Source organism: Varroa destructor, unplaced genomic scaffold, assembly GCF_002443255.2.
Source record: "Varroa destructor unplaced genomic scaffold, Vdes_3.0 BEIS01000002.1, whole genome shotgun sequence".
Lineage (NCBI taxonomy): Eukaryota > Metazoa > Arthropoda > Arachnida > Mesostigmata > Varroidae > Varroa > Varroa destructor.
Genome location: NW_019211455.1, coordinates 30332546 through 30348785, shown reverse-complemented (window position 1 = coordinate 30348785; position 16240 = coordinate 30332546). Strand labels below are relative to the sequence as shown.

At 36.0% G+C, this 16240-nt stretch overlaps 1 protein-coding gene across 4 annotated transcripts; it reads right to left on the bottom strand.

Moving 5' to 3' along the window:
• Positions 1 to 1792: 1792 nt before the first annotated feature.
• Positions 1793 to 15864, bottom strand: LOC111245339 (mitochondrial intermediate peptidase). 4 transcript variants are annotated; one of them, XM_022793574.2, is made up of 13 exons: positions 15758 to 15864; positions 10245 to 10367; positions 9963 to 10102; positions 8587 to 8853; positions 7827 to 8038; positions 6248 to 6408; positions 5715 to 5831; positions 5123 to 5335; positions 4713 to 4883; positions 3390 to 3545; positions 3112 to 3200; positions 2566 to 2792; positions 1793 to 2032 (listed from the first exon to the last, which is right to left on the bottom strand). In XM_022793574.2, the coding sequence occupies exons 2-13, from the start codon at positions 10269 to 10271 to the stop codon at positions 1959 to 1961; spliced, it is 1854 nt and encodes a 617-aa protein (XP_022649309.1). In that variant the 5' UTR covers positions 10272 to 10367; positions 15758 to 15864; the 3' UTR covers positions 1793 to 1958. The 4 variants fall into 4 exon arrangements, with proteins under 4 accessions (XP_022649309.1, XP_022649307.1, XP_022649308.1 ...); XM_022793572.2 differs by lacking the exon at positions 15758 to 15864 and adding an exon at positions 13416 to 13918; XM_022793573.2 differs by lacking the exons at positions 4713 to 4883; positions 15758 to 15864 and adding an exon at positions 13416 to 13923.
• Positions 15865 to 16240: the final 376 nt, after the last annotated feature.

Here is a 16240-nt window from a genome sequence, read left to right as displayed (position 1 = left end):
GAGCAAATGTGTATCAAAAATTAAACACTGGAGTTCAAATAATTTTAACTGAATAAATCGTTGACTTTTATCTTTGCAGGCTTCTGTATCTACACCATAAAGATTTAATACAGAGATAAGCAACGAAAAGTGTATATATAGTAAACAAGACGATTGATTAAACATATAGAAAGAGCAACAAAAAAGATTACATTAGAGACCAAGGTCCAGCATTGGTAAGTTCTATTATTGTACTAGCCTAGCTGAATTCATCAACTTCGTGTTTTTAGCAAAATATTAATAAATACTCTTACTATTTTTACCCACATATTATTAAAGTATCAAAGAGAATCTTGTTGCCAAATAGCGGACAAGACACGAAATCTCCAAAGTATGCATCCAAGCGGTGCACCAACAACTTAATCATAATTTTTATCAACTTTATCATAAAGAGAGTAATAGACGATGCCCTGCACCGATGCAATAGTACTTTAATAAAACTACAAACTAAATTAATAGTTAAACATTAGCCACTCGGCTGCAAGGTAACCATCTAAGTTTTTCTACTTTTTTTTTACTACAAGGTTGCAGCAAACACATATGTGCAAAGTCAATACCTATTGCGTAACAAATACCTAATAGATATATGGAATGTAGGTGTTAACCAATATTTTTTTACGATCACTTTTTACGGAGTAGAAATAAAGGGAGTCGAGGGTTCGGAATTAATTTTATCGGTGGCTTTTTTGGGTATTTAGGGGAAAACTTTTTAATCGAATTATTTGCGTTATTCATTATTTTAATATTCACTCACATAAAAAGTAATTAATAGACATGTAAAAAGGAACTCCAAAATATTTTTCATGATTAGTTGCTTCAAGATTGTTTTTTATATTTACGATAAACACGATGTCCAAAAAAATGCCAATGTCTTTTCCAAAAAAGAGATCTGAGTCCTACAGAGTAAGTGTGTTGCTCGCTTGAGAAATTAGTAAAACAGGAAAAGTTTCTGTAGAATAACGATAAATATCTTTAAATGTAAACACGTATTAATTAGTTGTTAATTGAGCTATTTATAATCGAGTGTTACTTAAAAAAGTAAATAAGACAAAACGAAAGTAGGTGCATATGTTATATTTAATGATAACAGTGAAGCTTTTTTTCCTTTGTATGAATGTAAAATACCTGTGTCAGAACATAGCCAAGAAGGTCTTACCTAAGGTCTAAGAAGCTGCTAATATATATTTTTAGTATCTTTTATACTTTCTGTGTGATGTAAAGCTTTACATGAGTACGTCAGCTAAATTATTTAGTATACCACAGTGATAATATGTTTAGAAAATTGTATATCTGTGTGTGTCTCAGTGTCAGAATTCAACAGAAGTGGTCCGTACTGCGGCCAAAAGCTCTTTACGATGCTGTCGCTTTATTTCAAACACTGAAATTTTGACATGCATGTCCACAAGGCACAAATGTCCCCGTGATGGTGCCGTGGCTACCCACTAAACTTAAAGACACATGAGGCCGTTCGATACTGAGCGTAGGAATACTGCATGTCGTACAGGGAGTCAGCCATCTCATGTCAATTCGAATGATTTATTAGTGTTTTTTCGACAGATATCTCAAAATAATACATGTGAATTACATAAGTAAATGTCAATACATAATAAAAAAGAGAAATGTGCACATGTTTCTCGCTATTCGAGTCATCCTTCTGACTTTTTATTGTGTACTAGACCAACCTATGAACTTCTGATTCAAGTATTGAAGGGCTACATTTATCTCAGGGAGTTCTAAAAAAAAGAGAGACTAATTATCACGAATACGCTACGTATTCAAATAAAGCGTTGACCATTTATTTACAACCATGTATACACAATTATATATTATAAAACAATTATAACTTTTTTGTTGTTTAACTTCAATTTAGTTCTCCGTGCTCCTTACGACTTTTTATTTCGCAAAATGTAACTACAAATTTATCTATGATCGATGTCCCGAATAAGCGACTCTGCTAGCTGCTGAATATCCAACTGTTCGATGCTGAGGAAATCTGAAGCAAAGACCAAACATATAGATTACTTTGGAAGCTTTACAGGAATCTTTACGATAATATTCGTTGCTTACCATGGCACAATCGACAATGGAAAAGTATCGTTTTATTTGTGATGCCAATAGTCTTAACGAGTAAGTTAATAAGAGAATTAATTGCTAACTTAAAAGTTACGGATAAAAGCTAACTTCTAGTACTCCTAAAAATTTCTCATGAGAATTGATAGGGCATTTGATTTCAATGCAAGTATCTCTTGTGTCTATCCGATGCCCCATATACTGTATGTAAAAACAAGTTTCAGCCTAGTAACAGCAACGTCAACGTTACACATACAGAACACAAAACTTAACGCAAAGCATGATGTAAGTTCATACGTACTTCATGATGTGACTTATATATATATATATATAAGTCATAAATTTATCTAAATAAAAATCGAGAAAGCTGTATAAAAGCAATGCAATAACTTGAGTTAAACCAAATTAAAAGCATCATTCTGCATATATTTATTAAACAGCATGTGCCGCACTAACTTTGTATAAGTTGCGCTGGTGGGAGGGCGCCGCCGTGTGCAAGTACCTCCTCACGATATCGGGTACCTACACAACGCGAGAACGGATCGGCGTTAAAAGCCCGATGCCAGAATGTCGCTGCTACAGCTCGTGACATCAAGTACGAATAATATTTTGCTCCATAGCCAACAAGATGACCGAAACGCAATTGCCAAGCCGTATTATCTACGTACTTTACGCCAAAGTGCCTGCCAAGTCCAATACAGATTTTCAACGCAATACAAAATTTGTATCTCGTAATCTTGTTTCGCTTAAAGATGGATGGATAATAGGAACGATAATAGACGCTTTCCTCTATTATATGCACTTTTAACCTTAATCAACGCTTATGCAAGTGAATACGACGTTCTAATTCAAGCAAACGATAATATTGCGTCGTATGTATTTCAGTATGATACAAAAATATCAGAGAGACGCTGGACCACAATCGATTTACTGCTTCTTCCTAGCTCATGATAGTATTAGGTAAACAAAATAGCGCAATATATAATTTTCAAATATACTAACTTGTTTTGAACGTCTCGCAAGATTTCTGTCGTATTCGCAGCTAGTGGGTATTTTGAATGATACTCGTGGTCCACAAACGCATAGAAAACCTGCAATTAACGCAATGGATAATGATGATAATCGAAATTAACTGAATGGAAAAACACAAAATATATTCGAAATAAATTAAAATTTCTTTTAAGAGGAGTAGTGTTTTCGTTTTATGTGCGGAAAACAGTTAGCGTGTTAACTGTACTATTTTTTTTAGCTTTACGCAGTTATGAATAGCAACAACGCACCTGCAGTTGTGTCTCGCTGGCTTGGAAGATAACTCGAGACGCGTCAAGGCTAGCAGCCATTTCAGCTGGCATGAGCTCACCTGTTCGATAATGACGCGCAAATTTTGATACAACTCGAGGGTCCGATGCAAAATACTCCATAAGGATGGAAGGTACCTATCATGGATTATCGTGTTGTTAGACACTAACAGTAGACTGCTTGCGCAAGGTTCGTAGGCTGTTACAAGCGAATCCGGCGTAGTTCGGAAGTGAATAATTTTTGGGTAATTTAGTTTACAGTAGAGATTTTTAATATATATTGAAGATGCACTCTTTTACTTTTTACTCACCTATCTCATTTCGACACAGCTAGTATCGTTGGCCACCAGCTACCTTTTTTTAATTCAAGGAAAGCTTTGTTATTACACGGACTTAAATCGAAAGAATAAACGAGTTGAAGCCAACGTTCGATACCCCTGTGCTCAATCCAGGAAAAAATTAAGGCATGCCAATAAGATCTACCGTTATTATCAAGTAGCCGACTGCGTGCTTTCGATTCCCGTGCTGATGTTCCATGAGTCCCCAAGAACTTGAGATAGTCAGCCTTTGGTGCCCACTGCAAGTATTACCGCCACCTTACATTGAAATCTCTTGACACTGCCACCGAACTTGACCTCTTTCCGGAGTGACATCGAACTTCCGCCCTGTCCCTCTCAAGCATTACATTTTCACTAGTTAGGTCGTATTTCTGTAATGTGTTACATGTGAAATGCCAGTTTTGACGGACAGACTTCTTGGATTCTAACTTCTTTCTTAAAAAGCCTCTTCGACTGCGACAATACGTTTTTGTCCTTCGGGTCAGGACATCTGACTACCTGCTCACTAGTTTTGAAAACGGCAACTTCCGTTCTTGACACGCAGGCCCCTTTGCTTAACATCTTCACCAATCTTTGATAAATTTTTGCCACGCTCTGATTTTCTAGGAATGAAAGCTTGACTACTGAGCATTGATTTTCGAAACTTAATAACGCTTTCTTTTTGTAACTTACTTCTCTTGAGGTAAACTCATTTCACTTGCTAGTTTCTAGAAGACTGAAGAACTTACCAGATAAATTTCGACTGCTATCGAAAATTATTCAATTTCAAAGTCTGTCGGATGAGCTTGTAACAGCCTAAGCATTTTTCAATGCAACTATATTGTCTAACAAAAACAACTATCCTGAAAATAATTGGCTCGATAAAGTTGATTGGAAATCATGGCAAATAACATCATCGAAACTTTTATAATTTAATCGCTATTCAAAACTATTTTGAGGCATATTCATTTAGACAGAAAAGATTTACTTCAGCAAGGTCTGTGGCACACCGAGTGCCCGTGACGTGCTGATATTCGGTCCTTGCTAACATCGAATGCATGGCATGACCCATCTCGTGAAAAAGGTTATCCATTAGCGAGGGAGTTAGTAATGGAGGTACCCCACTTTCACCGCGCGGAAGGTTTAACATCAAAACTACCTGATTGAATACATGAAAATACATGAAAAGTCATTAAGCTAACTGGGTAGACTACTGACTTTACTACAGTTCGTTCACCGTAAATTAGACCTACAAACATAGATACACGAAAAAATTTCAATGTATCGATACTGAAAGATACCTCATAGAACAAACGTAAAATGCATTACAAGGTTACGAAATATATATATAAAAACGTGAGAATACATAGTAAACGAAAGCTTTTTTCGACAGCTGACCTTTGGTATCTGATAGGATCCATCACTACGTCGTCGACCCCCCTGAATCGTGAAATGGCAGTCCTGATGTGGCTTGCCAGGCCTTTCAAATAAATCGCAGTAGATAACTCCCATATGGGATGCCAAGCTATTGCGACTTTGTTCAGTGGCATTTTTGACAACTAGCTTTACCACACTAGAATGCCACAGCTCGCCCCGTTCCGGCTTCACAACCTATAAAAGCCAACAGTGTCTTTGGTATAATTAAAATAGTTATATGGCCTTTTGCTCTACATCTTGACCTGAGTTAGTATTTTACTGTTAGTATATCCAGTTCTCGGCAGCCGCATGTTCAACTTAAGATAGATCATCTTTATAATGACCTTGCTACATAGTGAATACTTGATGTGCAAATCGAACATTTTCATCTTTTTCACATCATCCCATCATTTCATTTTTTATTTATTCATTATTATCGCACCAGTTTGTCAGAACTGTCGAAATATTTTTTTGCTTCCAAATTGTTGTTTCATAATACATTACATAGTCTGAAAGCAATGTCTAAGTGAAAACCGTTTCTAGTAACGTTAAACTAATGCTGGTCAATACATACCTCGAGATTTATGCCGTAGAGCGCGTTAAATATCATATCAAGGCCCTCCATACAGCTCGCCAAACTTAGGTATGCCATATACTCTCTCGGATCCAATACAAACTTATTTAGTTTAGCCTAAGGCATTTCAGAGAGGAATAGAATAGCTCTGTAGATTAGATAACTAAAAGCGCTATTGCTTCCCATACTCAGTCGTTTTCCAGTCCTCCTCTGTCATAGAAAATTTATAGATAATCATAATTCTACCAGAAAATACAAAACCTTATTCGACTTGCCTAAGAACACCTACATGGATATTCTCTCAGGAAAGAATACGCCTAAAGGATTCAAGTTATAATCTACTTGTCTGACAGCTACGAGCTGTGGGCTCCAAATCACCAATAAATTTAATCGAATAAATAATTGTATGATTAAACTGGCTAGTGATATCGTATCACCACATCAGAATAATGGATCTGAGAGCTCAGCAACTGATAAAAAAAAAAAGCTCTCTTTTCTTCAAAAATTAATCTGGCTTTTATATTCATGCGTACCTGTGAGGTAAAATAAGGAACATCCCAGGGCTCGAGTCGTTTCACGTGTCTTGAACGAGTTTTCTTCATACCCATCATTTCTTGATAATCTCGCTCGGCACGAGGACCCAGCTCTGCAGAGAGGTACGATAGAAATGTTTCTACGTTCTCTGGTGTTTCCGCTAAGCCAAAGAAAAGATAATTTGCCTTGTAAATTGGACAATTAGCAAATGCTCAGAAAATCAAGGTTGGACCAACTACATTTAATTATGTATTTATGATTGGCTTTATTTTTATAAACAAAACATCGTTCCTTAAGTATTGCTGTGAGGTCAATGAATCATAGAAACTATGGAAATCCTTGTTTTCAAATGATTTTCAGTGGAGATAGACAATCGTACGGTGTTCACTCTTTAGTATGCGGTACTCGAGTTCAGATATTAATTTGGTTTAAAAAAAGTTGTCATCTCATCCACGTGCAACATAGCGATTCACGTGTCATTTCTAATGGTCACGTTTATTTAGTGTTGACCACTATCCTGCGCAATTACATCTTGAATTTGGGATATAAACTGCTCACAGGCTCATTCCAATTGTTCCCGTCACAATTCTCCGAACGGTTTCTTAATAGCACAACTTGGATAAATTGGACTCTCGCTACATATCACTCCATACATAGTAATGCAGCGGTACAAATCTAGACTGTGTGATGGCCATCAGTGATCAGTCCTTCAGCAGCCAACCCTACATTAACCGGTTAGTATACGCGGTGCAAGTAAATCCTGGTTAAACAAATTGACTCCGCACACAAGTTTACTTGTATTGCTGTGTAACTTATTAAAAGATACCGAATCCGTCGTATTATTATATATCGTATTATAAAAACGCTTTAAGATCAAGCTTTCCCTCCACTTCATGAAGCAATGCTTGCTTGGCCTGCATTAAGCTCACAGTTGTTTCTTCCTGGGTTCTAACGAAGCTGAAAAACTTTTCAGAAGACTTAAGCTCTTCCTTCAAAAAGCGTTCCAACGCTTGTCCTTGAATCTCTTTCACGTACCGATCCTATTATGCAAAAGAGACCTCTCCCCCGAGCTGCCACCTGACTTCTAACATTGTTAGACCTCAGGTGATTATTTTTTGCAGGCCATTATGTGCTTTATTAGTCTGCCCTTTAGTTCTTGGACATCGCTCACCTTTATTATATTATTATACATTATTATATTTCAGTATATATAACTCAATTCAAATAGTTTCGTCAAGGCATAGATTGGTTATTTATTATAACCTGTAACTGTCTTTTTGATTGTTAAAAAATACTTCGTCTGTCCAAGTATTCAAGATCCTACTTATCAAGTATCTCTTCTGTGGTATATTAGGACAAATTTTTTACAAATCGACTTTCCCCACTTCATAAGGATATAAGTCCTATTTTAACCTAATTGAGCGAACTCTTGTTTTTTTTTTGTTTCTCTACTTTTTTTTTTATCAAAGCTCTGCACACTTGCTTGTTATCACTATTTTGACAGTAGACTGGGTACTTTAGCTATCAATAATAAGGTATATTTTGTACTGATTTAGCTGGATATTTATAAATGCTTACCAATGCTTCCTTTAAGTACTCGATGAGCATAGGTGTCAAATCCACAAAGCCTTGCAAGTTCATGACGGGACCTGAGAAGTTCGTCAAGAAGGCCAAGCTGATGGTCGTCTGGGTACAGATATATTCGATAGGCCGCCTCACGAACCAATTCGTTAGAGCAGTCTGCTTGAAGACCGCTTACTACCAGGTTCTCACTACCATCGCGATTGAAACTGGGAGGTACGTCAAAAGTCGTACGCATTATAAATACGAGGTCGACGCAGAAGGACAAACAAATTTAAAAGCATTACAATTTAAAACACACGTTTTTCAGTTACGGATCGGTCGAAAATGTCTTGTTCATATTTCAGAGTAACTAAACTTATGTGAAATCACAAAATCATCGACACATTGTTTTATTTATAGAGGATACATCGTAATTAATGAATGATCCTATTTAGTATCTACACCTAGGCATCTAAAAATATTCAATTTTGATACAGCGGAAATGCATAATACGTGTATCATGATTCATGTAATGAATCTGTGTAGGCTTGTTGTTTCATTTAGCTCTTACTTTGGTCAGATACAAACATAATATTACTCTTCAAATTTCGGACGGAAAATTTCAATTTCAAATTTCGCAATGATTAAAACGACTGTTTTAATCATTGTCTCTGCGTATAAAACACTCTACAAAGTTTAAAGCTAATTTAAAAACGTACTGCACTTCCACCACGGTTGCATCCTTTGAATTATCAGTAGATGCAAAATCACCTACAATGCACGTAGATTTTCTGGCATTCCACTTTGCCGTACATAACGAGGTCGGTGAGAGTTTTGCAGAAACTGCCCGCCAACATAAAGGATGTGATCGTTAAGTGCTACAACCCTTTGTCTCCGCTCCTCATCAAGATGTATGCCGCACTGCTCAAAATCAAAGAGAAATAATCGCCCTACGTGCTGTTCGGCGTTGGTTGTTGGTACGATGTCACCGTTCTCGATCACTGAGCGCAACGCAGAGTACAGCTCCCGGTTGGTGTTTAGCCTGGTTTAGATAAACAGTGTAAAAATCACATTGTGCTCCATTACGATACATTTCTATTTTGCGTCTCTATATAAATATTTTATATTGTGCAACACTGTACTTTGGCACGGTACGTAAATTGTGATTTGATAGCGATTGGGAAAAAATGTGTAGGTATCTCGTGGATCTCTTTTGATAAGCATTAAAAAAAACTGCACAAATATGTGACAATGATATAGGACTTGGATAAATTCAACTTGAAAGGTGATTTTCGAATTTTTCGAAAAAGAAACTATACTCTCGTCCTGCTTCACCCCCGCATATATTGTGTTTCTAAATAAATCGCAATGGAAAAGGGCTAAAAATATTCTTACCATTACTTCATTAATTAATAACAATGCTTTATTTTTTTTTTTTTGAAGTGCTTGTTTTATACGAGTAGATTTTGTAAAGCTAAGAGATGCTTATACGAGTTGTCTAGAAAAGCCATATTTTATCTAGGGGGACGATATTAAGCTCGAGTGTATATAACCTTAATGGAATCGGTCTGCGGTAGAGATTCTAAATAGACGAAATCAAATTAATGATGTTATTTCAAAAGTTAGAAGTCTATTATGTCCAATATATCATGTCCGGTGAAAAATCCCGCTTTATAGTTAGGAATGGTTAACATTTGTTAGTATAATCGAATTTTGTTAAAACGGTCGGACAAGCAAAGAACACGTTTTATAAGAAAAGGCGACGGAACAAGCTTAGTATCTATAACTACAGCTCAAGTAGTACCTGAATGCTTTGCGTAAAGTTTGAGATAAAGGGAGGGGGAGGGGCAGGAGGAGGTAGGACAATGTTAAGCTAACTGACAATATTTAGCTTCTGTCTTTTATGCTGCTCTAATACAATTAGAACTGCCGCATTCACTACAATAGCAGAAAAAAACAGCAGGTATAATGCTAGCTCAAAACAACTGCTAATTACAATAGCCCAGTGAAAGTCTAGGACAACTGGGGTGAACAGATAAGGACAATCAAGATAATAGAAGATTTGACGAGAGCACTTGGTCTCTAAGTGTATCAGTGGTACATCTATTGGATTCTAAATTATTGTCATCGTCGATATTTGTTTTTAAGTACTTTTCAACGAGACTGGAGATAGCCAGCGAGGCGTGTTCAGCGGCTTGAGCGTAGCGCCCCTGAGGATGTCCTACTTTAACAAATTCCGCCAGATCAGCCACTCGGCAAAGGCAATCCGAGAGATCATCAAATATCTGCACCTATAAAGTGAGAAAAAAAATACAAAGCCAGTATAAATATAAGTCTAAATTTATTAGTCTGAGCATGGGTTCTATATATTGAATGACCTTTTTGCTATATATATATGCAGATTATTACTAAATAAATCGACAAATAAGTAACCATTTTTCGTTTTCTGTGAGAGTACATCGCTTCGGCAATGAGCTGCTCAGCCTGGGTAATTGCATTCTCCTTAAGCAGGTAAAATCCATTTGGATCACTTAATTCAGGCAATTCGAAGAGGCCCTGTAATAGCAAGAACATTAAAATATTTACTAATTAATTTCTCGATATTGGCAGAGATAAATCCACCATATGTTATATTTAGACAAAATGTTTCCCATTGCTAGATACATTACTTAGTGCACAACAAAACATAACAATTTGCGTTTACTTTATTTAATTTTATACGAACTTTTAATAATATTAGTTGTAGTAAAATATTTATTGTGTCAGTCTTTAATATATTATGGGGAAAAAAATCTGTGTTAAAAAAAATTTGCTTATACAAAATTTTCCTTCATAGTTGCAGCACACTGCTTGCAACAGTCTGTTAACACCATACATACAATAGACATTCGACACTTTATTTTTATTGCATAGTTTTCAATGTGAAAGAAACTTACGATCATTTTTTTCTTGTTTGGTTAAACGATCGAATAAAAAAATCGTGCAATGATTGCTATATTTCAGTTGGGTTTTGTGATCCAGTGTCAGGAATGTGTCAGCTACATATAAAACTTACTAATAATAAAAATGGTATTGGTATATAAGCGTAACCAAATATTTATCTGTTGTAATGAAACTATCTTTGACTGTGATTTTCTTTGTAGAAATCAGTTTGTCGGCAAGAGGAAGACGGGGGTGATATAAATGGTAACAGTTTCCAGCAAAACTGTGTCTCACAATCTCTAATGAGCTAAAAATGTACGTATAAATGAGCAATTTGGACCAATACAAAAAGTATAAAGAACTTGAATAACTAAAATATGCAGCATTCTTATCTTGACTTTCTTCCTTCTAGCTAATATAACAACAGCTGGTACTGTAAGTGCTATTGCTGGTAATACTGAGCATTTTATAGTACAATGTTTTACGAAATAACACAATTAAGCAAAAAGTAAATGAACAGTTTAAAAGAAACAAGTAGATGAAGGCCTTGCAGCGCGCAAAATGATTTTCATAAACTACATATCTTGTATTTCTAATCCGAATTAACTGCGGGAAATTATGCACGAAGAAGTGCGCCTTGAGGTCACTTACTTCAATATAGCAACAAAATACGGGGTCAGTACGTTACAGCAGAGGTTTGGAACGAAATATTTTTTTGCTTTGGTCCACCGTATGCCAATTTATATTAAGATATGCGTTTTAATTTTCTTACAAAGTTCGTATCGAGTTCTAATGTGTCTTCGATGATTCGAGTTGAAACTATCTTCAAAAAAACTACGTTCCGCGAGGTAAATCGGAAAAGTCTCAATAGCTTTTAAATCTAAAAGGGTGGAAAATTAATCAGAATAGCTCAAAAATCTACTTTTGATTCACATGGATTTTCAATGCAGAAATTAAAGGCCGCCTAGAAGCGGAGAACATTAACTATCGATTGGGGCATTCAGATGAGCTCCGACAGTTAGTCTTTTTAGACTCTTCGCGCCTTGCTATATTCTTAAAGCTTTTCACGTATTTTGAGATCCTGTAGTTCTGGGATTTTTAATCTGTTATCAGTCTAAAATGTAATTCTACTGAATTTTTTAGTATGAAGCGCACTTAAGTGACGATTTAAGTCGTTCATACCTACCAATATCGTTTGACACAAGGTTACTATAAAAAAATATGTGCGGATAAAGAGAAATATTTTGAAAATCAGCAGTGACTCTTGCGGGTTGCGAACTGAGGCTGTAATCATAGTTAATTCTAATTGTATTCAATCAGTATGATTGTAATGAATGACACTTTTAGTACGCTGAAATAAATTTGACAAAATAGTTTTATTTATTTAGATATTGTATTAGAAACGGAAAATGAGGTAAAGTCCCAGTTTAGGTGTCACACTCTGTACATTCTGTAGACACGTATTTTCGAACTTTCTTCCGTGCTCGTAAAAATATTAGCTTGCTTAATATGAAATGTCACAAATATTCATCGCATTTTTCAAAATGACAATTTTATATAATGGTGGTAAGCGTCGCAACTCTCTTGTTTGTATTCAAGATGCACTTTGATTTTTTTAAATTCAAAATTGTTTCCTTTGATATCTTCACTCGTGCCTTTAATAGGCGAATGAGACATTAAAAATAAAAAGTTGGGTAATTTACAAGTGCGAGTTCCGTGTTGGAACTACAGCGGCGGACTTTGAAATGCATCTCGTAAAATATTTCTGTGGAGATGAGTGGCGAGAAATTAAGAGCTGTCGTGGAAGTCCACTAACTTCAAACTGCATGGATGTTGGAACTCATGTCTGGTGCACGTGAAAATACCGTACCTGTTTACCACGATCAAGTTAATAACAAGGTTAAACTATGCATAAGTAAGTGCTGTAAAAATTCTTTTTTCAGCTTTCATTTTGCAGCAGCGGCCATTTTTACCACCGAACTTTATTTGTGCTAAAAAAATTGATCCTCTACTGTTTTCGCAGATAGTCACGTCAATGAACGCATGGACTTGAACGGACAGAATAGCGCCAAACGTACAGGTGCAAAAGCTTGTGGTGTCTGTTTGGTGGTCTTATACGTGCGTTTTTCATTACTTATTATTACATGATTGCTTATCCATCGATTACGGCTGAAGGGTAGTGTTAAATGTCAGCATACGCAAGCAAGATAAATCGATAAGTATGATCCACTTCTATTGCGCAATAATGGTGGCAAAAATGCAGGAGTTATAGTTGCTCGTTTTCTGCCATCCACCACATAGTATTGAAATCGTGTTTTGAGGCCCCCTGTAGTTCAGTTTCTAGAGATCCAGGATAAATAAGTGGTCATCGGAATGGCAGACGGTTATAAAAATGATGTACTCTTCGACTGAACATAAAAATCATACGCTTGGATATGTAAACACTCCTAGCCCGTTTGATGCAACGTGTTAGTCATTTTTTCCTTCTGTTATTGATAAACAACCCAAACAATGATATTTTTTATGTTAGACTGTAATTTTCACAGGAGTAAAACTAAAGTGAAATCAATAAAACGTTCAAGTGTGTTTAATTGACAATTTTTATAGCACAGTTTCTTTATTTAATATCTCCTCTGTATATGTGTTTATCTATTTAATGAGCTTCACCTATATAAAACCTACCGTTCTAGATCCAAATAGCGGTTCATATCCTCCTTGTCTACAGATCTGTTGAATATTATTAAAGTGCGCGAAACGCGATTTATTTAAATATCGAACTTGTTGGTTATTATGCGCACGAAAAAAAAGTCCCCACGAGCTCAGAGCTCTTATAGCTTTGGTCAGCATTTTTGAAATAATGTGCTGTCACTCATCGCGTACTTAAAGAAACGTGATCATCGTTGAGAATGGCTCGTTCACACTTTTGATTGTCGCCCTAGAGCACAGATCATGGTCTCATTCAATTTCTATTAAGTCTTCATGTATTTCAGCTGTTTGTCTTCACACATATGAATACACACTTATTCCTTATGTCACATATTAGGTCGCGTTTCTGTGCCCTTCGTCCATTTAGTGTTCGATGCAAACATAGACGGCCACATCGATACACTGCCGCTCACCGACAACAACAAAACGTCTCAGACAAACACACGACGGCCAATGTAAACAGCTGAAGCGAAAATAAAGGATGGCACTAACCGGAGAATAAGTGTTCGAAGCAGACGGCTGCAGCCAGTAGCAGTTGTCAATGCGCGCCTTTCAATTGATTTTTTCCCATATAATTTGAAAGCCAGCTTGTGTTTTTGTTTAGATTAAAACATTCGTAAAAAACATAGCCTACGATATGGCAATAACAGATCTGACTCACTTTAAGACAAAAAATGTAACACATAATTGTGTGTTAAGGCACACTAAAAAGCTTACTTCTTAAAGCCCATATAATACCATGTTTGTTGACCGGAATTCTGCAAATATAGTAAATTAAAGCGTATTGGCCAAGATACGGTATAAGTACTCTGATATGCTAAAATTGCCGTTGTTCTACGGTGAAAATAAGAGACATACTCGTATATCGATATCCTTTCCCATCGTTAACGTGATTTTAACTGAATGATAGATTAAATGGTGTTTATTACAAGACGAGTAGCTTCCTTGAAGGTGAATGATGTGTTAGAGGGCGACATACTTATACACGCACTGATTGGCCAAAAGTACTGTATTTTCGAAATTTTATAACTTCTCATAACAGGAAAAACAAATAATGGAAACGCTTTTATTAATTTCTAATAGACCAAAAGATTGACAACGTTGTGAAAGAAGTTTCAGTTTTTTCTACATGTATTCGAGTCAAACAAGCTTCCCGAACGCTGTATAAACTTAGTGTACGCGTCATTGCTTTCGGCACAATAAAATAATACGAAATGCATTAAAGTGGTTTATAAGAGAAGAAATAATAATCAATAAGATATTTAAGAAAAAAAATGTCTTATACATTAGTAAGTGTGTTAGACTTACCGGTTTGGTGAGCTACGAGTTTTATTCTTGTGGATACTAGATTCTAGTTAAATATTGAAGTTTTGTTCAAGATAATAAAAGTATTTTCTGACCAGTTCGTGATTGCGTGGGTATAAACAGTCCGGCATCCAAAAATCTTTATTTTTTGAAATTATAAAAAGTGTCCACACATAGTCTGTTTGTTGACGCGGTGGGCTTCCGCAACACTGTTGATATACAATAACTGATAGTTGATATTACAATTGTGGATCGCACTTAAAGAAAATCATTAAGGAGCCAATATATACGAAGCGACTTTTTGTCTATAGCATGGAAAATTGCCAATAAAAATAACGTGTTCTAACGGCTAAACAACCAATTCATTATTCTTTAAGTTCTCCGTGTTATCGTATTGTTGATTCTATCAGTTCTTGCGATTGCAAACCATCAGACTGTACATTCACTGTAGGTTCGTCAGTACAGTTTGGCCTTTCTAATCGTTCGTGGGCTCTGAAATCAGCTTATCGTTGTAATGCTGACACCGCTGAAAGGCTGGGTACATTACAGTTTATATTACAGGGAGCTGCGGTTCCGCGTAACGAACTAACTTAATATGAGCCTTTTTCTTAACGTCAATGTAGTTTCTTAGGTGCAGCCGTGCCCCTTTATAAGTGTAAGATAGTTCACATAAAATGCGTACCATGCACGTTGTTGTGTAAGATTTTTTAGTTTCCATGATAAAAATGAGTTGCATAATATGGTCGATCCTAGCGATAAATCCTGGGTCTATCGGAAGGGCATGCCTCTGCGGAATTGCCGAAACGCTATTAGAACGTTTGTTTTGTCAACTAATCCTGACCTATGTAAACTAGTCAGTGTTTAATTAATGTGAAAATCGGTAAAGAGTAAGCCAATTACTTATATTGAACATTTTGCTGAAATCAAAGTACGAACAACTGAAGCACTTCTTCTTATTTACATCGTAACCCAATTTCGAAATACAAAGATTAGATGTGTGTTTATTGACATACCTTTCGTCTCCAAGTCACGCTAGAACTAGGAAAGCTTGCAAAGTTGCCAATGTCAGTTCCTGAAAAATATCACGTGGCCACCGTACGCAACGGGACAAATAGTGATAACTCTTTGCTTCAGTAGTATAGTTCTAAAAATAGAGGTGCCACTGCCAAACAAAGATAATTAAATACCTGGTTATTTAGTATGAAAACCTCTATCTAAAGAATAAAAATGATTCGTACAAAATATGGCTTAATCTTGTAAAAAAAGATGATAAGAATATTATATGGGCTTGTAATAGACTTTCTTATAGTTTATTTTACTCGCTTTGCTTCTCTATTTCATCGAATCTGTCATGTGGCACGTATTGTTGGCTTTTTTCTTAGCCAAAAGTTTGAATAGTTGTTTCTACCTCCGTTTGTTTCTTTGCAGATGCAGGCAGGGAAGAAACGTCACATGCTTTTCTGAACCCAAATTAAAAATACATCCCCGTACTAATA